We start from the raw sequence: 25,928 nt of genomic DNA on the forward strand, positions 1-25,928 counted from the left end.
GGACAGTATCCGCATAGACCGGAAACCACAACTGCAAAGCAAATAGGCCCCAGGCTAAGCTCCAAATGCTACATTTTGGAAAGGCGGTGCTATTCCATGTTTTCTCTTTTCCTTGCCCAGTTGCCAATGACAGAAGCTATAGTTAGTGGAAGGCTTTGCTGTCAGGAGGGAAACAGTAAAGCACCCACCAAGCCTTGCATTTGCAGTGCGATGGACGGGTGTTGCTGATGCATTAATTGGGATCATTGGGGTTGTGTGGACCAGTGCATTTGTTATGACAACAATTTCCTTTGGGTCAGGTAAATATCCAAATATGCTTGATTAGCCTCGCGTGCTAGCTAGCTAGCGTAGCCTACCTAGCGCGAGACAGTCAAAGGACACTCACAGGCTAAGCTAGCAAACCACAGCTGCTCTATTGCTGTTGCAAAACTATTCGCAAGCAGCATAGTATATAAAGTTAAGCGATTCCTGGCTGTTTGCTAGGTGTTAAGCCTGATAGTTATCTAGCACAACATCCGCCTGTACGTAGCTAGCTAGCCAGCATAGCTAATGGTGCATTCGTTTATGACTGGGAGGTGGCAATTTGCGACTTGCTACTAGGAATGATTAAATAAAACACAGCATGAACTCGCACTTCCTCGTCGCAAATTCGGATATGTTTCTCAGCCCCCAGTTGCTCGAATGCACTAGATATAACTAGGTAACTGTGATATAATGGTATATAGATATAACTAGGTAACTGTGATATAATGGTATATAGATATAACTAGGTAACTGTGATATAATGGTATATAGCTCGAATGCACACAGGTCGGAGGTAGGTATTTTGCCACTTGCGACTTGCCACCTCCGACCACAAACGAACGCACCATAAGTGCTGCTGTTATTGATGAGAGGCGATAAGGCTAGCGCGTGAGCTCAACTGTTTCCTGGTTCCATCCATTGACTTGCTAGTTTGATGTAGCTAGCAACGGTGCTAAGAGGAAATGCATGGTCTGGTGACTATCCGTGGGCTGAAGAGCTAGATAGCTAGCAGTTAGCTAACGTTAACTCAAACGCACGTTGCTACGATAATGCCTCGGCGTTAGTTGGATGTCCACATGAGTGCGAAGTGGTGAACAACGTGATGACTCTGTGCAGGTGGAGGAAGACGGTGGCGTGACTAGAAGCAGCTGCAGCATGTACTCGGAGTGGCGCTCGCTGCATCTGATGGTGCAGAGTGACCAGGGTCACCTGAGTGTGCTCCACACCTACCCTGGAGGTGTGGGGCAGGAGGTGGCCAATGCCGTGGTCAAACCCCTGGGGACGTCCGTCAGCCCTGTGGCTACTGAGAACATCCTCAAAACGGACAAGGAGGTGAGGCAGTTTTATACTGCTTTGTACCATCTCGCAAATGAAAAAAATGAATAGAATAGAAAGTTGATTTGCCATGTGTAAAGGGTACAGGTACATTGGAATTATTGTAATCACTTGTCCTTACAGTATCTTATTAGTGCTTATTTCAGTCCTACTCCTAGGTAAATCACATCATGTTAGAAATATCCTGAAAGGTCACACACCCTTGGTATTACCTGCATCTCCTCAGGTGAAGTGGACCATGGAGGTGCTGTGCTACGGCCTAACTCTTCCCCTGGAAGGAGACACGGTCAAGCTGTGTGTGGATGTTTACACAGACTGGATGATGGCTCTGGTATCACCCAGGGACTCGATGCCCCTGCCTGTCGTGAAGGAGCCCAACCTTTATGTCCAGACCATCCTCAAACATCTCTACAATGTCTTCCTACCTAGGTCTGTATGACTAGAGCTGATACTCCGAATATTGGGGGGGGTTATGTGTGAGGCGATCTAGTGCTCCATTCGCTTTATTCACACAGCTGCCATATTGGTCAAGTCTGATGTAATTGGTGGGATGAATGCGGAAGTGCCTGTTGACTCTAATGTTAAAAGTTCACTATAAAAACACCACTTCAAGAACCAAAATAGTCAAAATAACAGGCTGAATACACTATGGGGGTTACATCATTACCAGACTCCGATTGTTTTTCACTGCCGTTGTTTTCGCGTTTGGAAATACATGGAAGTGAGTCATAATTAGCCGTCAGCTGCATTCACTTCCATGTACAGTATTTCCAAACGCGAAAACAACAGCAGTGGAAAAACAGTCGTAGTCTGGTAATGATGAGTTTGTAACCCCGTTAGTGTATTCAGCCTGTTATTTTCACTAGGACTGCCCATCTGTTTTTCTTCTCTTGGATTTGGTTGAATTCTACATTATCAAAACTTGTTTTCCCAGTTTCCTTGCTTTTTGCCAATCTTGTACTCTCCCTCCTTCGTCATATCACGTCATCCACTCTTCTGGCTCATCCCCCGGTTTTCATCCACTCTTCTGGCTCCTCCCACCGGTCATCATCCACTCTTCTGGCTCCTCCCCCCGGTCGTCATCCACTCTTCTGGCTCCTCCTCCGGTCGTCGTCCGGTCACACTCTCATTCTCTCCGCACCCACACTTCCACTCTCTTCCTCTCCATCTGACAGGCCCGAGCAGCACAGTTTAAGCCACATCAGGCTGTGCCAGCAGGTCCTGACGGCGGTACAGAGGTTGGCACGGGAGTCCGTCTCCATGGCGAGAGAGACCTGGGAGGTGCTGCTGCTCTTCCTGCTCAGGATCAACGACACGTTGCTGGCCCCGCCCACCATCGGAGGTCAGCTCCGCCCCCTCACCGCTCCCTGGGTTTTGTTTTGTTCCGTTTGTCGTCGTCACGTCCTGACCCTTCCGATTTGATCTCCGATCCCTATGAGATGAGTGCAAAAATGTGCCTGCTTTGTTCAATTAATGGATTGAATCGTTTCACCACATGATAAGAATTGAATGAAACTTCTGACTGCATCTGTGGTGGGATGAGCATTTTGGGATTGCTTTTGTGTCTCTCCACTTACTCCGTTCCTAAAACAGTCTAGAATCGTAACATGCAGGATTGCAACTACTATATTCATTACCACACAATACATAGCACCAACGGTTAGCCCTGGCGCGGGCGGATGGTTGACCTTTTGACTCGTCTGTGCCCAGTGGGGGTGGCGGAGAAGCTGGCAGAGAAGCTGATGGCGGTGCTGTTCGAGGTGTGGCTGCTGGCGTGCGCCTGCTGCTTCCCCACGCCGCCCTACTGGAAGACGGCCAGGGAGATGCTGGCCAACTGGAGACACCACCCCCCCGTGGTGGAGCAGTGGAGCAGGGTGGCCTGCGCCCTCACCTCCAGGTAGCCAGCGGGCCCGCATTCCAAAATGGAGGCCTCTTGGGTCGCGGCAGTCAGGAGTCGAGTCATTTGAATGGCGCTGAACTGGCAGCCGTTAAAGCAGCACCGTGTGCTTTTTCTCTCCCCGCCACATGATTTTCCTAACCAGTCAATTTGATTACGTGAAGAGTGTTACCGACTGTCGGGTAGGCTCAGGTCCTGTCAGAAAACGTTTGTTGTTTTTCAGGTTGTTGCGGTTCACCCACGGCCCCTCGTTCCCCCCGTTTAAAGTCCCCGATGAAGATGCCATCCTGATCCCAGTGGAGATGGACAATGACTGTGTGGCCCAGACCTGGTACCGCTTCCTCCACATGCTCAGGTGCACACGGACAATGATCCCTATTGTCTTCTTTATTACTCTCCTCCACTCCTTGTCCGCTCTCCCTAGACGGGTGAAAGGACAGGGCGGGCCGGTGTTCAGGGTTGGGCGGTGTTCAGGGTGTTCAGAATATCAGCGCACATGCAATAGAGCTGAACTGAGTAGAGCTTGTAAAAGTGTGCACACTCCATGACAGTGTGATGGAATGTTCTACAGTATATAAAACCTTCTGGAAGATTTGTCAGGAGCACGTTGTCTCAGCCCTTCCCACTCTCTGACTGACCAGTAGGGCTGCACCTAAGGGCTGTTTTTATAACGATTAATCTAGACATTATTTTTTTGATTAGTCCATTAATCTAACGACTAATTTAGCGATCATTTTAACTTTTTTTTTTGCTCGATTAATAGAACAGTTAATTTACCCTAAATAAATATAAATAAATTTGTCTCATTAATATTTCAATATTTTATTCAATACTTTCTTAAAAACAACAAAATGTAACCAGAAAAGAAGTAGCTGCACTGCAGGGAATTATAAAAGTTGCAAAATCTTTCAAATTCAGCCAAACCATTTACAAATAAAGTTTGATTTGATTTGAATTGATTTAGCTGGAGAATGATTGCTTTAAATTATTAACCCATGTTTGTATAATTTTAGCTCTGATCCCCACGCATAGTTTCTAGTTTGTTTTCTGATTGGATTTGATGTTTAATGAAATAAGATAACGATACAGCATCATTAACAGCTCTGACTGAGCATTCATACTAGGTGACAACGAGAACTACTAGCCAGTCGAAAACGGTGCAGTTCTCACAGTTCTCCACCTGTAGTATATGTGATGCACTTCTGCTAAATGTTTCAAAGATTGCTCGTGTTTCCCGCCTCATTAGCAAAAGACTATTTGCACTTAGCAACGAGCAACCAAACAACCAAACATCTGAGCGTTTCCATTCTCTGCACTCAGATCAGCTGGGTCTCAGTGGGTGCTGCGCAATACGGACCCGCTGTTGCCGAATTGGAGCCGAGGAGGATGTTTCTTATAGCAAAAATGCTTCCTAGACGAATATCTTAATCCTATTGCTAGTAAGAAACGGGTCTGGAAAGAAAAAATGTGCAAGATAACGTTTATATGGCCTAAATAAATAGAAAATCAATTTCCAATACTGTTAGTCTTGACCAGGCGCAGCCATCCATCTCACGTCTTTGCGATGCGTCGACTCACATTTTTTTGCGAGTCGCCATATTTCCACGGTCGATGGCGTCGCCCCGGCCCTACTGACAAGCCCCCCCCCCCCACACTTTCCTTGTGGTTTCCATAGCAACCCGGTGGACCTGAGCAACCCGGCGGTGGTGAGCACCACGCCCAAGTTCCAGGAGCAGTTCCTCAACACCACCGGCATCCCTCACGAGGTGGTGCTGCACCCCTGCCTGAAGCAGCTGCCCCAGATCTTCTTCAGGGCCATGAGGGGCATCAGCTGCCTGGTGGACGCCTTCCTGGGTACGAGCTACCGACGAATAACGACCACGATGACGGTTTAACGCGTATTCTATTCGAGCTCCTTTCTAAACACTCGTGGACACTTTATGGAGGAGGGCTGTCGTCGAGTGTGCGGTGGAATATTCCCACCGAACGTTTGAATGGAAATGTGCAAATGTGTGCCTTCGTTTCTCTAGGTGTCTCTGTTGAAAGGAGAGCTGTACCTGTACGCGAGAGGCCGCTCTCTCCGGGTAGAGTGTGACAATCGCCTATTGAAGTCCTAAAAATTGAGCAGGGTGACTCACCATGAAAATGAAATGGGCCATTTTCTTTTGTTGGTGATGGTGCTTATTTAACCCATCTGGCTGGTGAGGTGGTTCATATAACACCGGGTTGCCTGGGTTGTCTCGTCTACTATGGCATTTGACCTGTGAGAATGGATGTTACACTCAAACAGGCAGTTTATCGCTGAAATCATTGATTGGCGACTGGTGAACTTTCCAAATGTTGATGGTGCTGCTTTGAAAAGTAAAGGAGGTTTAAGCATGTAAGGGATCATTGGGGTGTAGCAAGCCCAACTGGTTCCTTAATATCTCTAGGGCTGTCCCCGACTCGCGAGTCGAATCAGATTTGCCTATTCAAACCAGAGATTTGACGATTCGTTCCTCCTTTTTTCCCCGTTAACGTTAGGCTGAGGGGAGACCGCGGGAGTCGGGACATCTGTCAAACTAACTCAAACTCGCAGGCAGCACATTAAAGACGCCTGTTTTTCTTGCTAAACATGAGTCATCTAGCCCACATTATCCCATCTACTTCAGATGTTTTATGCAGTGTTGATCATAGCCTACATTAGTGTTGGGCGATTTGACGATTGTCTCCTCAACTGCACATTTGAAAGTGTGCAAATAGGCTCTGCGTTGGGCAGCAGTCAACACAGAAATGTTTTGGCTGCTACTAAAGCATTTTCACGGACATTAGAGCTCAATCTGTCTATGAGGAAAAATTTTTTTTCCACTGGATGTCTTAGTTAATACAAGAAGATTGATCTAGAAAAGCAGATTTGTGTTGTGATATTCCGTTTGGGAAATGCACATGCTGTCACATAGGAGGCTAGGCTAGACTAGACGCATAGCGGAAGGGAGAGGGGCTCCCTGCCTTCATCCCTCCTCTATATCATCCTTTTACTGCACAATAAATGGCTACGGTAAAAGCCTGGGTCTAAAACCAATGATTGGCCTGTCATATATAAATCACAAGGCAGGTGAGTGGTTTTAGCCCACCAGCGCATCTTGACAGTGGAACAAAAACCGACTGCTCGACTTCAAGAATCTCAGTCGACGTACAGTACGGATCTCCGACTGATGATTCGACTCGGTACCGGTCCAGATACATTGGAATTCTTGTAATCTCTTATCATTACAGTATCTTATCGGTGCAAATCAGCTCCTCGTTCCAGTCCTAGGTATTCAACTAGACACTTAAATGTTCCTAAACTGGCAATTACTATCCGTCATCTAGCAGTCTATCAGTATCATGATCATCTACTTATCCCATCCGATTATGGATTGATTGATTGATTGATTGATTGATTGATTTATTTTATTTATTTTTAAGACAGGGACAAGGTACAGTAGACATTTACCCTATAGAATAGGGAGAGATGCACTGTACAAGGTTATAGCTAAACAGCTAATTTCCACCCGCAGTCCCTGGGTAGATGACTATATCTGTGTCCATGATGTAGGCAGTACAATCAAGTTGAACCACCTACATCTGTTGACCTGTTCTTCAGATAAAGACACTAGTACAGCTCCACTGAGCATGACTTCCTTTCCTCGTCTCCCCTGCCTTAACTTACCCCTGCTATAAACATTAGCTGGATCTTATGCGTGAGCAAAATGGCAGGAGCCTCGCTCGGTCTAATTGAACTGAAATGTCAGGGCTCCTTAGAGAGGAGGTCTGAGGAAGTCGTTTAGACGTGTTGATGATTCTTTTTCCGTCTGTAAGTGGTAAAGGACTAACAAGCAGGATGCATTCACGGCCTTTGCCCCGAACCACAGATTCAGGATCAGATCCAACTCTAGTATACGTTCACCATTAGAAGGTCAAACCATGTCTGGCCTTGAATAAGTGGTTAGGGGCAACCTGCCGTACTCCTACTTACACCTCATGGGAAACCTCTTCTGTGGTTTGGTGGCGTGCCGGTGCCTATTGGCTGATCCCGGGCCCTTTTCTCCCCCACAGGCATGTCACGGCCCAGGGCTGAGAGCGCCCCGCCCACCCCGGTCAACAGACTGAGCATGTCCCCGCCTCCCTCCGTCAACAACACCACGCCGCCTCACAGCCGCAAGCAGAGGCACAGCGTGGTCACCAAAACCAACAGCAAAAGTAGCTCAACTGTAAGTTTACTACTTTACTTTGTTTATTTGGACGGGACAGCGCAAATGATTGAACACATTAACATGAGTTGGATGCAATTCAACATCAAAACATGTCAAGTGTAAAGATGTCGGATTTAGCACTAGGCTACTGTCCATCTGCAGTCCCCAACATAAAAACAACCAATACTAGGTCTAGAAAGACAACATGTAGGCAAACGTTGAATTGATAGATCAGTATCTAGAATGGACACCGGGATTAGGGACATTTCTTATCCAATCAGAACCATGCAGGTGGCTGGAGGTGCCTGTGCCACCTGACTCGTCTTCAAATCATAAATCCCTGGTGTTTCATTAAGATGAGCCGTAACCCAGAGAGGATTGTTTTGGACCGCTGCGAACACGCCGATTTGTCTTTTTTCCCACTTCCTCACGATATATCTGCATGCTGCGTGTCTCCGCCCACAGGGAAGTGGGTCCCAGCCAATCAAAGCGTCCCAGCAGCAGCCTTCCTCCTCCCCCACCCTGCTCTCCAGCCCCAATCAGAACAGCTGGGAGTCGCGGCCCCTCCCGGCCCCGGCCCGGCCCAAGGTCGACAGCATCCTCAACCTGTTTGGCCAGTGGCTGTTTGACGCTGCGCTGGTCCACTGTAAGCTGCACAGCGGCCTCAGTCGAGACCCCAGCATGACCGGTAAGACCCTGGTGCCCGGTGTCCTAGCCTATTAGCCTAGCCGCTAACATATAGCCCTTAGCTAACACAGTAGGATACAGTTTATATGTCGGTGGGTGGGGGTGTTTTGTGTGCTTTTGCGTTCATGTTGGGTTTAGGGATGTGCGCAGACGTCGTTTATCCAACTATACGGCCTCTGCTAGTCGTTAAGGAAATACTAGTCGGTTAAACTAACTACAATATAATTTTATAAAAAAATAGATTAAATATTTAAATATTTAAAGTCACCTCACTCACAGTAGCCTACTCGGGCGTTAGGGAAGGGTTGTAGTCACACTATGCACCTTGTGGGAAGGCAATAACCCAAAGCAAGCATGTGAATTGGAGTTCAGTCATATGCATGTTCCCATTGTGACCCCTGACCTACTTACCATATGTTAATAGGGCTACTAGAGAAAGAGAGGGAGAGAGAGAGAGAGCGGTTCCAATCCTTACTACAGCGTTATAGTAGTATATAGTCACGCAGCTATCACAGAGCATGTGACCGGAGCGGAAGCTTAAGTAATAAGCTGTAAAGACAGGCTGAAGTACTGTTTTGGGGAGAGTGAAGAAGTGAGTAACTCGCAACGGATGTAAAATGGCTGCAGCTGAGTGGTTGGGAATCTCTGTTTTAGACTAGTCGAATAGTCGGTTGCAAAACCACCGATTAGTCGTCAGTGAAAATAGTCGCTGCGCACAGCCCTAGTTGGGTTATGGATGAAGGGCTGGATGTGTGTTTGAGTGTGTGTGTTTGAGTGTGTGTGTTTAAGCGTGTGTGTTCGAGCGTGTGTTCAAGTGTGTGTTCAAGTGTGTGTGTTCGAGTGTGTTGCATTGGGGATGTTTTTATTTCTGTTCTTTCCCTCCACTTTGTGCATCGGCGGGCGGGGGGCTACAAGTATATTTTGGAGACACTTTGATTGGGGAAGAAGTATCTCTTCAGAACCTAGACCTGATAGATCACTTGAGTGGAGATGCCCGTAAGCGTCACATGGTCATGTATTCACACCCAAGCAAAAAGATGTGCATGTTTGAGACATAAATAATGTGTATGAACACTTAAAAATGACAGTCCCCATACAGTCCCCTTCTTTTATCTCTCCAGCAGTCTTGTCATCTGTTGTCGAGGATGTATGGGCCTTTATAACACAGACAAATGGCGCTGGACGTCAATGGCTGTCCACTCCGTCACGTGTCAGTGTTCTGTCCTGCATGCCAGCTCTCTGTCGACTGTGTCTGATGTTCAACAGTTTCAGGGTCAAAGTTCATCCATTGAAAACGCAATTCATGCCTGATGAATTGACCCAAAATATTGATCTGCTTTGATTTGTCTCTCCACTATTTTCTGTTATCTTGCAGCCTCTTTTATCCAAATTCTCCTTTCTTATAAATCTTGTAAGTAGGAGCGGCGGCTTTTCTCTTGATTCGCAGTCGGTTCTTCCAAATCCCCGCTTTGGTTTTGTTCTCCATTCATCTACCTTTTCGTTGTTCTCGCTCATGTGGACGTTCTCCGACGTTCTTTCAGTGTTCTATGAATGTTCTCAGGGGGAGGAGATGGAATGGGAGGGAACACAGACTCACCACTGTCCTGACATTAGCGTTTGTGACTCTTGTTTACGCAGTCTGGTCTGACTACGCCACCATATTTCAGCGATTGTTTTGTTTTCATTTATGGCCACTAACCCTTTTTTTGTTTTGCCTCCAAATTCAGCATCCTTCTTTCTTTTGATTCACTATTCTTTCAAATTCATTTGGATTTTTTTTTTGTTCGTTGCCTCAATGCATGAAGTGAATGTCTGTACTTGGAGTGACGTGGCGTCCTCACAATGCAACAGCGAGGAAGCTGACACAGGGACTTTGCATTGAAGATCTTGCAACTGTGGGGAAAATGGCGTTCACTTTGGATAATTTAAACCTCACTCACTTATTCCTGCTAACGACAGCACCTCTGTGGCAAACTCTTTGTGTCAGAAATCGCTTTTTTCGTGTGCCTGCTGATCGTGAGTGTGTGTGTCATTTAGGTCTGTGTATGTCCTTGTTCAGTGTGTATACTTTCCTCAGTTGTGTGTTCCTATATATGTGTGTCAGTATTTACGTTTCCTCCCTGTGCGTATGTATGTATGTGCGTATACCTTTGTTTTTCTGTTTTGTACGCGTGCATGTATAAAGACCGCCGTCTATCCCTTGCGGGGTCATTTCACCGTCATCTCTTCCCTCTCTCCGCAGCCATCGCCACTCAGGTGGGTCTGGAGCTGAGGAGGAAGGGCTCTCAGATGTCCACCGACTCCGTGGTGTCCAACCCCCTGTTCGACACCAACGAGTTCCCCGAGAGCTACGAGGCCGGGAGGGCCGAGGCCTGCGGGACCCTCTGCCGCATCTTCTGCAGCAAGAAGACCGGAGAAGACATTCTTCCAGTCTACCTGTCCAGGTCAAATGCGGTCTCCAAATGCGGTCCCCCCCACCCTCCGTTTTGCCGTGCTAACAACCGCCGCTAGGCGTGACGTTAGCCGTGCCGTCTTCACGTGCTGTTTTAAAGTCGCACTGAAATGATAAAAGCATTCTGTCCCATTTTGGTTCACATAATTGGTCATAGTGTCCACCTATTCAACGAAGTATGCCAAAAGAATTCTACTTTTGTTGTAATCTTATATCAAAGTATATAATTTACGTAAGTAAGTTATAATACTTATATCAAAGTATTATAACTTCCTGGAAAACGGTAGGTCACGTGCAATGATGACAACAGGTACCTTAGATTTTAGGCCAATAATCTCACGACATCCACCCGTCAATCAACGCTATCCTTCTATCGAATCTGTCTAAAGTTCTTAAAACCCGTCCACTTGTCAATGTTCCAATCAAATTCCTCTAAACGCATGTCCCACCCTCATAGCTTGTTTGCGTCGGAAATACGTCAAACTACGGAAGTTAGATGATCTCAAACGTCCGTTTCAGTGCGACTTTAACCGATCCTGTGTTGTATTTCATCGGTCCGAGTCTGCGAGATGGCCGTCGTGTTGTTGAGGAACTCTCTCGTCGGTCACTGCAGGTTCTACATGGTTCTGATCCAGGGCCTCCAGATCTCCGACTTCATCTGCAGGCCGGTTCTAGCCAGCATCATCCTCAACTCCTCCTGTCTGTTCTGCTCGGACCTGAAGGGCATCAACGTGGTGGTCCCCTACTTCATATCTGCCCTGGAGATCATCCTCCCTGACAGGTAGCGGACGAGAGAGGGGCAGAGTCCGCCGGGAAAACGGCCGGCAAATGGACTCGCGTATCCAGCTGCATTCGAATCCAGCTGTTGCTGTTAAATTAGTAGTGTTACATACAGATTATATTATTATATTATTAGTTAATATATTCTTTCTAGCCCTCAATGGGTCATTTCGGTGCCACTGTCCCACCTCCCTCTCTCCCAGGGAGCTGTCCAAGTTCAAGGTGTATGTGAACCCCACCGACCTGCGGAGAGCTTCCATTAACATCCTCCTGGCCATGCTGCCCCTGCCCCATCACTTTGGCAACATCAAATCAGAGGTACGGACCGTGCGCCCCCCTGTCCCTCCCCCTCCCCCCAACCCTCGAGGAACCGACGGGGAACTGAGCTACGCGGTCTCGTTGTGTGTCACGCAGGTCCTGCTGGAGGGGAAGTTCGGCGAGGACGACGGCGCCCATCACGACCAGTCGGTGTCCTTCCTGTCCCTGAGACTGCGCCTGGTCAACGTCCTCATAGGGGCCCTGCAGACGGAGACCGACCCCAACAACACCCAGCTCATCCTAGGTAGCCCCGCCCCCCCCCCCCCAAACCCGGCACTTCCACCATCTCTCTGTCTAGTCAGTCTGTCTCAATGGATCCTGCTTGTGCAGATACTTTCATTCTCTGGCTTTTTCGCACATGCAGCACACACACACACGCACACACACGCCCACAGACACACACACACACATACACACTATCTCTCTCTCTCTCTCTCTCCATCCTTTCTCTTCCGTCCACTCTGTCTTTCAGCGTATTGATTTTGTAATTCTCATCCTTTTAGGTGCAATGCTCAACATTGTGCAAGACTCAGCACTTTTGGAGTCCATAGGCACACAAACGGAAACAGTAAGACTACTCATCATTCTGGTCTTAGTTGATTTAAGTGTAACTTCAATAGGAAATTGAAGTGAAAGTTAATGCCGTGCTTGAAACCGTGCGTGTGCGTGTGCGTGTGCGTGTGTGTGTGTGTGTGTGTGTGTGTGTCAGGGCAGTGTGGATGGCAGCCACACAGGGCTCAAGAGCCATAGCCGCACCAGCAGTGGCATCAGTTTCGCCAGCGGGGGCAGCGCTGAGGCCACCAGCCCCGACTCCGAGCGGCCAACACAGGCCCTGCTCCGGGACTACGGTGAGAACCAGCCAAGCACCCTCATCGTCATGAGGTCATGGCCATTTCACACACACTAAGCCATGTTCACAGTGCGACGTGATGATGTAATATTAGTGTGATATAGGGCTGTCAAATGAGCTCAGAAATTATATTCGACTACGTCTCAGATATTTTATGAAAATCGAATATATTCGATTATTGGTATTATATAATTTTGCATAGAAAATGATGCATACAATGGAACCACTTCTAACCACAAAGAGGGCGCTGTTCGCCTGTTGTCATGAACAAGCACCAATGGAGCTTTCTACTAGTCTGTTCACAGGATTCAAGTATTCAAGTAATGTTAATACCCAGTCAACATGTGTGACATTTAGTGCAAACAGGGTCCTTTTATCAGGCCGATATCCTAGTTAACTGAAAACAAAACAAGAGGAATAGCCTGTAGTTCTGGTCCACTTGATCAGATTCAGTGCTTGTTTACAATGTTGCCTGCCGGCTGCCGTGAAGACACGCTGGGATTTTAAGGAAGTGAGGTATTTCCTCACCACCTAGATAGATACATACTGTTGATACAGTAGTTTGGCTCATTTTTGGCCATATTGAAAAAATTGAATACTAACAATATGTTTTTGGCGTGATTAGACGATGGCAGGGACTCGTGAGCCTCTGTGACGCGCGCTGCTTTGCGGTAGCCTACTAATCAATTATACATTTTCCCCCCAAAGTCGACGACTAGTCGAAGTTGGAGTATTTATTTGACAGCCCTAATGTGATATCGTGTTGGCTGCCACAGGCTAACCAAATAACATAATGGTTTGCTTGTATAGCTTGTACTACGAATGCAACTGACTCAATCAACCCATCTTTTTGGTAGCCAACGTGGTGAAAGTGGTATACAGAGTTAAGAAGCGTTGGATACAGCGCCTCTGTAGGTGATCCACACACCTTTTTTGCTGTGATGCAGTGCTATTTGACATTTCTCCAGAAGGTTCTCTTCCCTCTGGTATCTTTTCATATTTTTCTTTGTGGAAAACCTAGTTTTTAGTTGTTTTTTTTTGAGTGTTCATGAATGGCGTGATGAGTGTGTAGTCGTGAGATGTGTGGCGTGACGGCCTGACCGCATGTGAGGCCCGGTCAGTCCCCAGCATGTTCTAACAGCCGCCGTGTTCCTCCTGGGCCTGCGGTCTCTGCGCTGGTGGCGGGGTTCTCCTGGGGGGTTCTGGGTGTGTTTCTCTGGTTTTTGGGTTCTCCTGGGGGTTTCTGGGTGTGTTCCTCTGGTTTTTGGGTTCTCCTGGGGGTTTCTGGGTGTGTTCCTCTGGTTTTTGGGTTCTCCTGGGGGTTTCTGGGTGTGTTTCTCTGGTGGTGGGGCTCTCCTGGGGGTTTCTGGGTGTGTTCCTCTGGTTTTTGGGTTCTCCTGGGGGGTTCTGGGTGTATTCCTCTGGTGGCGGGGCTCTCCTGGGGGTTTCTGGGTGTTTTATCCTCCAGCTTTTTCAGACACGGCGGCGGGGCTCCTGGTGCGCAGCATCCACCTGGTCACCCAGAGACTCAACTCCCAGTGGAGGTCCGAGATGAGCATCTGCCTGGCCGCGCTGGAGCTGCTGGCTGGCTTGGCCAAGGTAAAGCCCCCAGGGACCGTCCCCCCAGCATAAACGGGTCTAGACGGCGGTACTTTGTCAATTTGTGCACTCTACTGTTAGTCATGTCTCTCTTATGAAGTATCTAGCCCATGTTTATTGCGCTGTATATGTTCTTAGCCAATAGACAAACATTTTCCAGGAGCTTGCTTGATCGTCTCGTTGAGAGGGGTCAGGGAAAAATTTTTACAGCTCACTTTTCTGGCCCCTGGGTGAAACAGTTTTTTTGCTTCCCTCTGGAATATGTAGGGGTGGGACCTATGCCCACCCTCCCATTGCTCTCAGTAAAGCGCATTGTGTTGCCTCTGTGTATGAAATGCGCTATACAAATAAAGTTTGATTTGATTTCAGTACTTCCACCGTGCTAGACAGCCATACTTGCGCACGCTAAACTAGTACTACCTTCACTTCAACCGTGTCTGAAATACCTCAAAATATAATTCTGTCCACCGATAATCCTAGTACATTAACTACATCCCTATCTGTCCAAGTATACCTGTGTGGCGCTCACCCTCCACCTCCGCCTCCCCAGGTGAAGGCGTGCGTGGACTCGGCGGACCGCAAGCGTGCGGTCAGCTCCGTGTGCAGCTACATCGTGTACCAGTGCAGCCGGCCGGCGCCGCTCCACTCCAGGGACCTGCACTCCATGATCGTGGCCGCCTTCCAGTGCCTGTGTGTGTGGCTGACAGAGCACCCGGACATGCTGGATGAGAAGGTGACCGTCTAAACCACCGCCGCTAGCGACCGCTGGGACTCTGCTCAACACTGGTCAGGGTCGTTGTTGGGCTTCGCTTTAGACCCTTTCAGTGGAGTTTTCCTGTGCGTTAGTCTGCGGTAGTAGTCAAACGCTAGTAAGTCGAAAACCTTTTCAAAACGTCCAAATGAACTTTGGGACTTTGTGGTTCTGTGGTGGGATTATTATTTACATATATAAAGACTATCCTGCTGTTGGGAGGATACAGAAATAGCTGCTTGTCATTCTTAACGTTAGCTAGCTGGCTACTGCCGCTATGGTCAGCTAAGTTGACAGTTTTATCGTCGTGGCAAAACGGATGTTGAGTAGTGTTATTGTTTTGAATATGAACATTCCATGAAACTGTCTAGAAGAGTCTATATAACTGTCTATATGAGAGTTATTCCCCGTCATATCTAACAGCCAGCAATGTCTCTGTGGTGTGGTTAGTACAACTTATGTAGAATTAGTACACGTGGTGGAACGTTAGAACCATCATGGCAGTGCTTGTTAGGCGGACCGTGTATTTGATGGATGTGGACCGTGGTCCATGTCTCAGGACTGCCTGGTGGAGGTGCTGGAGATCGTGGAGCTGGGTATCTCGGGCAGCAAGTCCAGACACGAACAGGAAGTGAGGCACAAGGGCGAGAAGGAGCACAACCCCGCCTCCATGAGGGTGAAAGACGCTGCCGAGGCCACTCTGTCCTGGTGAGACCAGCTCCTATTGGTTGATTCTGCCATTGGTTTACCCTCCTATTGGCTGATTTCTGCCATTTTAAGAAACCGACTTCCAGTCCGTGTGCATGTACCTAACCCCCCCCCCCCCCCCCCCCCCCGTTCCCTTTCTGTTCCCCAGTATCATGCAAGTCCTGGGGGCGTTCCCCTCCCCCAGTGGCCCCGCCTCCACCTGCAGTCTGCTGAACGAGGACACGCTGATCCGCTACGCCCGACTCAGCGCCACGGGGGCCAGCAACTTCCGCTACTTCGTCCTGGACAACTCGGTCATCCTGGCCATGCTGGAGCAGCCCCTGGGCAACGAGCAGAGTGAGCGAGCGAGCCGCAGCCTCCCGATAGAAGACACGCGTTCGGTGTCGGCGGAAGTGCGGCTTAAGTGCGGCGGCCATTTTGGGGCCAAAACCAGCCAGTCGCTGCCACTGTCACCAGTTGCCCTGAGTCATCTTTTCCATTACATCCTCACATTCCACACTTGGAGTACTGTACTAGGGATGCACCGATATGAAAAGTTGGGCCGATACCGATAACAGATATTAACATTGCTGTTATGGCCGATAACTGATATTTGCCGATGTTGATATGTTCTGTATAAAGACACGTTTCTATGATAATCAAATGTTATACAGTACTTACTGATTGGAAACACTGCCTCTATTTCCAAAACATTTGGAAAAGCCTATAAATCATAGATTTACCACATTGTTTCCTCTCAAAAACACACAAGACAGCAGCTAGACAGAAATAATTATCTGTTGTTCACATCTGCCCTGTTTTGCACATCGGACCGATACGATATATAAAAAAATTACTAACATTGGCCGATACCGATATGATTGGCGATATATCGTGCGTCCCTATACTGTACTTCAGCCCCAGCATACTGTACCTCCCGCATTGTGTTCCCTCAGACCCCAGTCCTTCCGTCACGGTTCTGATCCGAGGGATGGCGGGCAGACACGCCTGGACCATGCAGCTGTTCCACCAGCCCAGAGGGGCCCGGGCCAATCAGAGGGTGAGTAGTCTCAGCGCCAGACCCGTGAGAGCTCTTTCACTGGGTAAGCTACGCTAACTACGTCACTGCATGCTGCAGATCTCTCTATGGGTCTGGGACACTCCATGCAAAAATCTGGTGCTCAAATCCCGGGCAATTCATTGGTTTTGCAAGAATCCCTGCGACACCAATCGGTAACGTCTTCCGCGATCAGGCGTTCCCACCCATAGATATGCCCCGCCTATCAAACCTGTTCTAGCGTCTCTCATTTGCTGCCACGACCTGTCACTCTTTCAATAATGAACCGTCGATACGCCCCTCAGAATACCAGCTCGGCCCGCGAAGTGGCACAGACTCTATTATGTACTGTAGTATGCAGAGCGCAGCGCTTCAACGTAATATTTGATTCTGGAGAGAGACTAGAGGGTGAGAGGTCACGGACCGTTTACACACCCTGCACACTCTCAGACCTCCGCTCTCCTCCTTGATCAGAGCCTTCAGAATAACTAGGATTGGTTTTCCCCTTTTCCTCTATATAGGCTACAGTTGGTGTCACACACAGTAACATAACCTAGTTTGTTGGTGCACTATTTTGATTGGTTGCTCAAGTCAAACAAACTGAGGGGGCGGAGTCGAGGAGGCCTCAGGAGTGGATGAGTCACAGCAAACAGGCAGATTGTAAACAAAGCTGGCGTGATGCACATGAGACAGTCAGCTGAGGATAGTCTGAGCTAGTTCAAGGTCGGCGAGCGAGTCGTTTCTCAACAGACTGAACTTCTTCTTTTCTTTTTTCTCAGCTGCTAATCTCTAATCATTAAAAAGAAAGTCCCTGGCTAGATTCCAGAATCTCTGGGTGGAATTGATACCCTCCTGGCCAATGGCAGATTGTCCCTGCGTGCTGCAGGTGTCGGTGTAATTTAAGGCTCTGCACTTGGTGGCACTCACGTCATAAACATGCACTGATCTGATCACGTGACACTTTGAGCATTGTGTCCCTTGTCTATTCAATAAACAACTGAGTCTGCACTACTTCAGGATCACCTGAAACAACATCTGACAAGACTGGAAAAATTCTTACCTATATGATAGACAATAACAAATGACTCTTGCCTTTACAATAGACAACAACACCAACAACTAACTGACTGTGCAATTGTATACTTGAATGTTATTTCATTTCACTGCATATATCTTGGACACAGTCATTCAAGATCGGATGGGATAAATAGATGAAGATAATACTGATAGACTGATAGACTACGGATAGTAAATTGGCAGTTTGGGAAGCTTTAAATGTCTAGCTGAATACCCAGGACTGGAATGGCACTGATAAGACACTGCATTCTATTCTATTCTATTCTATTCTATTCTATTCTATTCTATTCTATTCTATTCTATTCTATTCTATTCTATTCTATTCTATTCTATTCTATTCTATTCTATTCTATTCTATTCTATTCTATTCACTAACCACTTTTTACCAGGGCTTGTTTGACACCAGCCTGCTATACCTGTAGTTGACATCCTCAACATTAAGTACCATCCTCCTTCATCTTTTAAGCGAGATCTTAAGACATATCTTTTTAATCTCGCTTTTATCATGTAGTTTTACTCAATTTTAATATTCTTTTATTCTCTTTTTTTTGTTTCTTATTTTCTATTTGTCTTTTACCATATATGTTCAGTCCTGTTTTTTATTTTACTTTAATACCAACTACTATTAAACTATGTTTTTATTTATTCTGTAAAGCACAGTGTGCTACATTTGCTTGTATGAACATGTGCTCTATAAATCAAACTGACTTGACTTGACTCATGTCCTGTCCAGCTGCTGGTCTTCCTCTGGTGATTCCATCACTCCGTTCTCCTCTCCTACAGCAGGTGTTTGTCCCTGAGGGACGTCCGGCGCCTAATGATGATGTCGGCATCAGGTACAGCGTCAAGCAGAGGCCCTTCCCCGAGGAGGTGGACAAGATCCCTCTGGTCAAAGCTGACGTCAGCATCCCTGACCTGGACGACATCGTCAACAAGGAGGTGAGAACCTGCACGTGCGCCTCTGTAGTTCAGCTGAGCATTAATAATAATACATTTTATTTTGTTATTTTTTTTTATTGATTGATTGATTGATTGATTGATTTTGTTGTTTTTTTATTTTTTTTTATTTTTTTTTATTTTTTTTATTTATTCAATTGATTTATTTTTTTATTTTTACTTGGACTGATCTCGGATCACACAGTCTATCATGTTGGATAGTTCTAAGAATTATTGTTGTGAATCTGTGTTAAGGAATTCAGAATGTTTTATGAAATCATCAGGATGAGGCGAGAGTTGAGTGGCCACTGAGGAGTAATTACCCATACGTGAGTTCCTTCCTTCACGAGACGGTTCACGGGTTTACAATCTTCACACTGGCAGCATAATGTTGTCTGATACTTTTGCATCACACATTTCATGATGGTTGTTAATGGAATACACGAGTTGACCATTCCAAATGGAATATACTCCAGAGGTGCGTTCACGTGACTCTCAGAAGTGTTGCATCTTCGGTCTTGCTCACAGTAGCAAGCGAAGCGAGGAAAATCGATAAACAATAGATTATCCTCCATGACGGGGGCCTGACGCTGTAAATCTATTGGTTGGCACCCAGGAAGGTCAACAACCGCACAGGGTCAAAGTCAAATGTGTTGTAGGTCAAAGTCATATGTTGTAGGTCACGCGTCATGTCCTCCATTGAAAAACAATGACCTGCTCCTTGCAATGCTGATCTTTTGAGAGTCATGGTAATTACACCTGTTTTGAACCGTTTGCCTCATTGTCTTCGTGAGTCAATCGAACTTCTAAAACAGTCGTTTTGCCTTTCCTCTAACATCTCAGGCACTGAAATCACTGGAGACTAACATTTCTCTGTTCCTGGTAAATGGTGAATTTGTAGCCGGTGTCAGCAAAATTGGTCTAACGGTGTGTTTGATGCCACGGTATCCGTACGTGTGACCGCGTTTCCGCGTGTGACTGACGACCCCGCTCGCGCGACCTCTCGTCGCGTTTCCTCGTCCTCCCAGCTGGAGGCGCAGCACGACCGTCTCCGCGGCCTGATGACCAAGCAGATGGAGTACGAGAGCACGCTGGAGCGCCACAGCGAGGACGTCTGGAGGTCCAAGCCCTTCCCCGACCCCGAGACCGACTGCAAGCCCCCCACCCCCGCCCAGGAGTTCCAGACGGCCCGCCTCTTCCTCTCGCACTTCGGCTTCCTGTCTCTAGAGTCCCTGAAGGTCGGCCATTGTTGTTTTTCCCCTGTTTAGATTATCAACGTTTATATTATACAGCTACCATCTTACATTGTCTAAATATGAAATACTGAGGAATGAAAGGGTTAGTTGGGAGTGTGTTCCTGAAAGGTTGCTAGGTTTGTTTATTGGCTTTACTGCCCATGTCAGCAGTAGCTCCTTTCGCCCTCAGGAACCCGGCAACAGTCGTCTACCTCCTCATCTGATTGGACTGGAGTCTTCCTCGCCGGGCTTCTTCGATGACATCGCCTACCTGGACCTGTTGCCATGCCGACCTTTCGACACCGTCTTCGTGTTCTACGTGAGGGCAGGACAGAAGAGCAGTCCCGAGGTGAGAACCGGCTCACGACCAGAGCGTCGCACTTCCACGCACGTCCATCCGATCGCCTCGTCCGGTACGGCCTCCCGCTCGTCCTCATTTTGAGACGTGGATTCTGACCGGTAGATCCTGAGGAACGTGGAGTCGTCGTCCAGCGTCCAGCCCCACTTCCTGGAGTTCCTCCTGTCCCTGGGGTGGCCCGTGGACGTGGGCCGGCACCCCGGCTGGACCGGACACCTGGACACCAGCTGGACCCTCAACTCCTGCACCGACGGCAACGACGCACAACAGACAGGTGAGACAGCCGCCCGGGCCGAGGTCGGGCAGGACCTGAACCCAGCCGGTCAGCAAAAGGCGCGCGTTAGCTCGCCGAACTAAAGCCAGGGGCTGAGCTGAAAGCCTAAAAAGACACGTCAGGCTAAATGGTTGACTGTTGGTTCCAAAGAAAGTAAGAGTCCGCACACTGTAGCTCCCATTTAGATTATTTATGGACAAAAAACATAGATGTGACGTTTCGAGCGACAACACTCTTCCTCAGACAACTGAATAAACATAGCCACACCAACATTTATATGGTATCTGAGGGTCACATGACCCTAATGTGATAGACAATTAACTTTTAAACACCTTTTCTTTAGACAGTTTTTGTGCTAAGTATCAGGGTCACCTGACTCCTGGTACAGTTCACTCAGTGCATTAAAAAATAATCTATGGTGCATATCTTATACATACATATTATACATCATGTTCAAAAATTCCACTGTATCTTAGAAAACACTAAAGTCATCCTAAAGTCATCCTAAATCAGTTACCAGTGGCTAAGTGCATTTGAAGTATCAAAAAAGCATCCATAAGCAAAATTACAATATCCATGTCCAACATATACAGAAAGGACCCTACAGTTTCAGCTTTAGACAATTTCATAGTCAAGTATGCGTATAAATATAGAGCGAAAGCACAAAACACACAAACACACTGTTGTTTCCCCACAGAGGAGGCGGCTACGCCAGAGGACACCGGCGGCGCGGCGTTCAACGGCGAGAAGAAGGTGCTGTACTACGCCGACGCGCTGACCGAGATCGCCTTCGTCGTCCCGTCGCTGACCGACTCCTCAGGTCCGTACGGCGCCGACGCACCGTGTTGTTCAAACGGGGAAATCCGTCCGAGAGATTTCCCCCCCCTTTTTTTCTTAAATGTATACTCTAGAATCCGCACCCGTCAAGAGTTGGGACACCTGTGAGGCGAGCGTACCGGTACATCCTGTTTGCTAAACCTGCCAGAGTGCATCATGGGATGTGTCAGATTGAGAGGCTGATGTATATTACTTTTGTGTTTTCAGAGGAGTCTTCGGTGCACAGTGGCTCGACGGTGGAGGCGGACGCGAACACAGACCTCCTGCCCAGTTTGGTTAAGCAGCCCAACCTCACCCTGGAGCTGTTCCCCAACCACTCGGACAACCTGGAGTCTGCCAAGAAGGTGAGCTCTCAACGCTGCTGCTACAAGACTCTCAGAAGCTTTCTTTATTATCAAAATGGATCCCGATATTTCCTTTGCTTTCCACGCAGTAAAGCCCGCGGTACACTTGCTTTTAACCACGCGGACGCGAGCGAAAGGGCTAACGCGCGTCTCCTGCGTCGGCTGCGGTCGGCCGGGCGGGTCCTCGGAAATGAACGGGCTGCGAAAACATGCGATCGTCTACGCGAGCGCGTCATCGTTAAACAGCCAGTACACCGCGGGCGTAGGCGAGAGCGTCTGTAATCTAGAAAGCCTAACCGACAAGCGTCGACGCCCGTGTCTGCTGTATTCCTCCTACAGCTCAGCCCCTCGGCGAAGACCAAGAGATCCTCCTCCACCGGAAAGAGCGCACCTCCGCTGGGGCCCGAGACCAAGGTGCTGGTGGTTTGGGTGGAGCGCTACGATGACATCGGTAGGCGTCTTCCGAAACCGAGCTGCTTCCTGTACTATAGTTTCACCCTAGCTCACCTCGCCACCCAGAACTGTCATTTCTGTCCTTGTGCACATTTGCGTTGAACAATGAGTGATATTCAAGGATTTGGTCAGATTTACTGTATATTTTAGTGTCTGCTTAATTTCTTGAGGAGTTAGAAAACCTTGAAATCTTTAGTTTAGTTTAGTTTATTTAGATCAGGACGGTGCATATTGATGAACGTGTAAAAAACTTGTAAATATGCCAGATTGTAGCCCGGAGGCTAGTTTCCATCTGGAGTCCATTAGGCAGGTTGATGATACAAAACAAGTTACAAGAGGTACATATATAAAACACAGACACAGTACAATATATAAAACATAGAAAAATGTCATGCAGTTAGACGTGTACGCATTTTTGGCTCTAAGCCACACCTTTAGATGCCCCTTAAAGGTGGCAAGAGTGGGGCAGTCCCTTATGAATAGGGGGAGGCTGTTCCAGATTGCGGACCCCATTTGAAACATTTTGAAATTCAAGTCTTGAAATTGGCCCCATTTGTCGTTCTTTCTGTTTCTAGAGAACTTCCCTCTGTCCGACCTCCTGGGGGAAACCAGTACTGGGCTGGAAGCAAGCGTGAGCAACAGCACTTCCTGCAGGTATAGAGACCCCCACCTGAACACTAACCACGCGTTCATCACGTCCCGCATGTCAACATTAAAGACGTCCTCAACGTCAGCTTCGATGAGAGGAATCAGACAGGCATGTCCAAGCATGCCCGATGAGACCATCTTGGTTTCATAGCTCGTTAGGATGTAATGCGATCGTTTCACTTGAGGAGAATATTCAGGTGAAAAATGGCGGTTATTTCAAAAACCTGTTAGTTAAGAAGACTGATTTCTAGCGTGAAATTGCAGTGGGCTCTCGAGCTCTTCCACCTGTTCTTCACCTCTTCTGTCCCTCCCTCCTCCTCTCCTCCTCCTCTTCCTCCCACAGGTCGGGGCTACTGGAGAAGGACGTCCCTCTGATCTTCATCCACCCTCTGAGGACGGGCCTGTTCAGGGTCAGCCTCCACGGAGCCCTGGGCAAGTTCAACATGGTCATCCCCATGGTGGACGGCATGGTGGTCAGCCGCCGAGCGCTAGGTCAGCACTCCATCTCTGTCTGTCTCTATCTCCATCTCTCTCTCTCCCTCTCTCTCTCTCTCTCTCTCTCTCTCCCTCCCTCCCTCTCCCTCTCTCTCCATCTCTCTCTCTCCATCTCTCTCCCTCTCTCTCTCCCTCCCCCCTCTCTCTCTCTCTCTCTCTCTCTCTCTCTCTCTCTCTCTCTCTCCCCCTCCCTCTCCCTCTCTCTCTCCCCCCCTCTCTCTCTCCCTCTCTCTCTCACTGTCACTTTTTCCTCCGCTTTCAGTTGCTTTTTGGACGATTGAAAAGCCGGGACGGACGATCTCACGTTTTCTCGACTTTGACTTTGACGCCACCGGGCCGACATGTCGTCATCTTTCGTCTGTAGCGCGTTGTGGGTTTCATAAACCCCCCGAACATGTTTTTTGTTTTGCTCACCGGGCGGTTTCTTCTCGTTGCATCATCAGGGTTCCTGGTGCGCCAGACGGTCATAAACGTTTGCCGGCGGCGGCGTCTGGAGAGCGAGTCGTACAACCCGCCGCACGTCCGGCGGAAGCAGAAGATCGCCGAGATGGTCCACCGCTACCGCAACAAGCAGCTGGAGCCCGAGTTCTACACCTCGCTCTTCCAGGAGGTGGGAGGAGGGAGGCCTCACCTTTGACCCGCCTGCGAAGAGACTAACACGGACACACACGCACACACACGGTCACACACGCACACACACGGTCACACACGCACACACACGGTCACACACGCACACACGCGCGCGCATATACTCACTTCCACAGATTCTCTATATTTATACTGTAATATTTTATTTATATCAACACTTGTCTGCCATTTACCAAGAGCAAAGTGTCAAAAAGGTACAAAGATGCAAAAAGATAGATTTATACACACGTCGGAGCCTCACTTTGAATGGCTCACTCAATAAGCTTAGCTCAGTTAATAAGCTTGGGGTGGAGGATGCTACCAGTTACTGTACTAACGAGTCCATGCTTCATGGCAACAGTTTCTGACTTTCTTTGATCGCAATAGGACAGCCTACATGGTTGCCACTAAGTTGTATCGTGTTATAGTTCTACCTTGAAATCCTCCATCTTAGAGTGTATTATATGAAGGTATTTTATCGGACACGCATTTGCCTGAAATATCTAGATTTACAGGTTTGTTTTCGGCGTATCAGCCAAACATGGAGGGGCTGTTGTGAGCTGGTTGAAACGAGACGAGGGAGAGATGGTGGTACCGCCATTATGAAGTCAGCTGTTAATGTTTGGGGTTGATCTGGAGATAGTCTTCCCCGTGCTCGAGTCTGTTGTCCATCCCAACAGTACCGTGATCCTTGGTTCAGTGATTCTTGTTCAGGGATATTTTAGCCTAATATCAGTCTGGCTGACATTTTCCCACCCCTTTTTCCGGTACGAAGAGATGAAGAACTCGATTTGGCGTCATCCAGGACTATCTGACACAGCGCACACATGCATTCTTTTTTTAAACGAAGTCCATGCTACTCCAGATCTTAACCGTTTTGACTCATGCGTCATATTGCACTGATTGTGAGTGAAAATGTGGCTTTTGCACCCGAGGTGACAGTTCCTGTCTGCTAGGTGCTCCACCCCACTCTCGAGTGGTTGTCTATACTGAGTGTGTACAATGCCACTTACAGCATTGTTGGTCATTTTCAATGAATTAGATCATCTCCAATTCCATATCATAAGGCTGTTGAACTTGATTGCAAGGTCCACCTTCTCTTTAGTTGACTTTACAAACCGCTGCAGGGGTATTTGATTGGAATTAGATTTCTACATAAGAAAATGTATTCTACAGATACCGTGACTATCTCAGTAAGATTCACTTTACAAAATAACTTATCTATACAATCATCAGGCTATGTTTGTTTACTCGGAGCATTTGGTTTACCTGATTTAGTTTACTTACCGTTCTATTGTTCTGGTGCAAACCGTTTACTGTCTGCCTGTAATAATGTGAATTTATTTATGGTAATGATTTAACAGTTCACCTCCTTTTTATTCCGTTGGCTAACAGCTGATCTAGGAGGAGGTCTTAATGCACTGAGCACATCTGTTTTGTTTATATTTCCTTTTGTCTTCTCACCTTTTGTCTTATTCATTAGTCTGCCGTTTGGAAAACACTTACGCTATGCTGAAAGAAGTTTTATCTTGTGAAATGTGAATTGCGAAAACTTATTCGGAATCATAAATCTCTAATTGTAATAGATTGTGTCCACTTTTTGATGATTTTATGATTTTAAGTGCTTTTTGCACATGCCTTTTTTGAAGAATGAATCGATTAAATATTATGAATCAAAACAATTGCCTACGCATACAATCAGTCATTCATCTAATCATTAATTACTTGTTTGATGTCGAGTCATATTTAAGGATTCACATTGTGATGTAACTGTTACAGAAAGGGAGGGTTGTGTGTAAATAGGCTACATGAAAGTGAAGGCATATACAATATAAGTTGTTTGTTGCATTCCTAATTTGAAACAGCAAAAAAAGTTGTATTTATGTATGCAATGTCTGGGAGAATCACCTTGGGTATTGAATGTAAAATGCATTGATTAAAACTCTTAATTACTTTTTAATTTCTCCGTAGCATTCCTGTTCCAGCTTTTGTT

The 25,928-nt window shown here is 47.4% G+C and overlaps 1 protein-coding gene across 4 annotated transcripts; it reads left to right on the forward strand.

The window, feature by feature from the left end:
• Positions 1 to 174: 174 nt before the first annotated feature.
• LOC311307428 (ral GTPase-activating protein subunit beta-like) lies at positions 175 to 25,928 on the forward strand. 4 transcript variants are annotated; one of them, XM_084436223.1, is made up of 30 exons: positions 175 to 299; positions 1,141 to 1,356; positions 1,586 to 1,788; positions 2,535 to 2,701; positions 3,070 to 3,256; positions 3,480 to 3,611; positions 4,932 to 5,110; positions 7,334 to 7,488; positions 7,936 to 8,158; positions 10,400 to 10,601; positions 11,223 to 11,390; positions 11,593 to 11,707; positions 11,804 to 11,951; positions 12,211 to 12,275; positions 12,417 to 12,555; positions 14,026 to 14,156; positions 14,707 to 14,889; positions 15,467 to 15,615; positions 15,764 to 15,951; positions 16,551 to 16,654; positions 18,512 to 18,667; positions 19,693 to 19,902; positions 20,090 to 20,248; positions 20,363 to 20,531; positions 21,229 to 21,351; positions 21,576 to 21,712; positions 22,052 to 22,163; positions 22,741 to 22,819; positions 23,157 to 23,305; positions 23,752 to 25,928. In XM_084436223.1, the coding sequence occupies exons 2-30, from the start codon at positions 1,180 to 1,182 to the stop codon at positions 23,943 to 23,945; spliced, it is 4,503 nt and encodes a 1,500-aa protein (XP_084292349.1). In that variant the 5' UTR covers positions 175 to 299; positions 1,141 to 1,179; the 3' UTR covers positions 23,946 to 25,928. The 4 variants fall into 4 exon arrangements, with proteins under 4 accessions (XP_084292349.1, XP_084292350.1, XP_084292351.1 ...); XM_084436224.1 differs by having other exon boundaries at positions 18,515 to 18,667; XM_084436225.1 differs by having other exon boundaries at positions 14,035 to 14,156.

The sequence above is a fragment of the Borostomias antarcticus genome (assembly GCF_949987555.1).
Source record: "Borostomias antarcticus genome assembly, chromosome: 3".
In the NCBI taxonomy this organism is placed as follows: Eukaryota; Metazoa; Chordata; class Actinopteri; order Stomiiformes; family Stomiidae; genus Borostomias; species Borostomias antarcticus.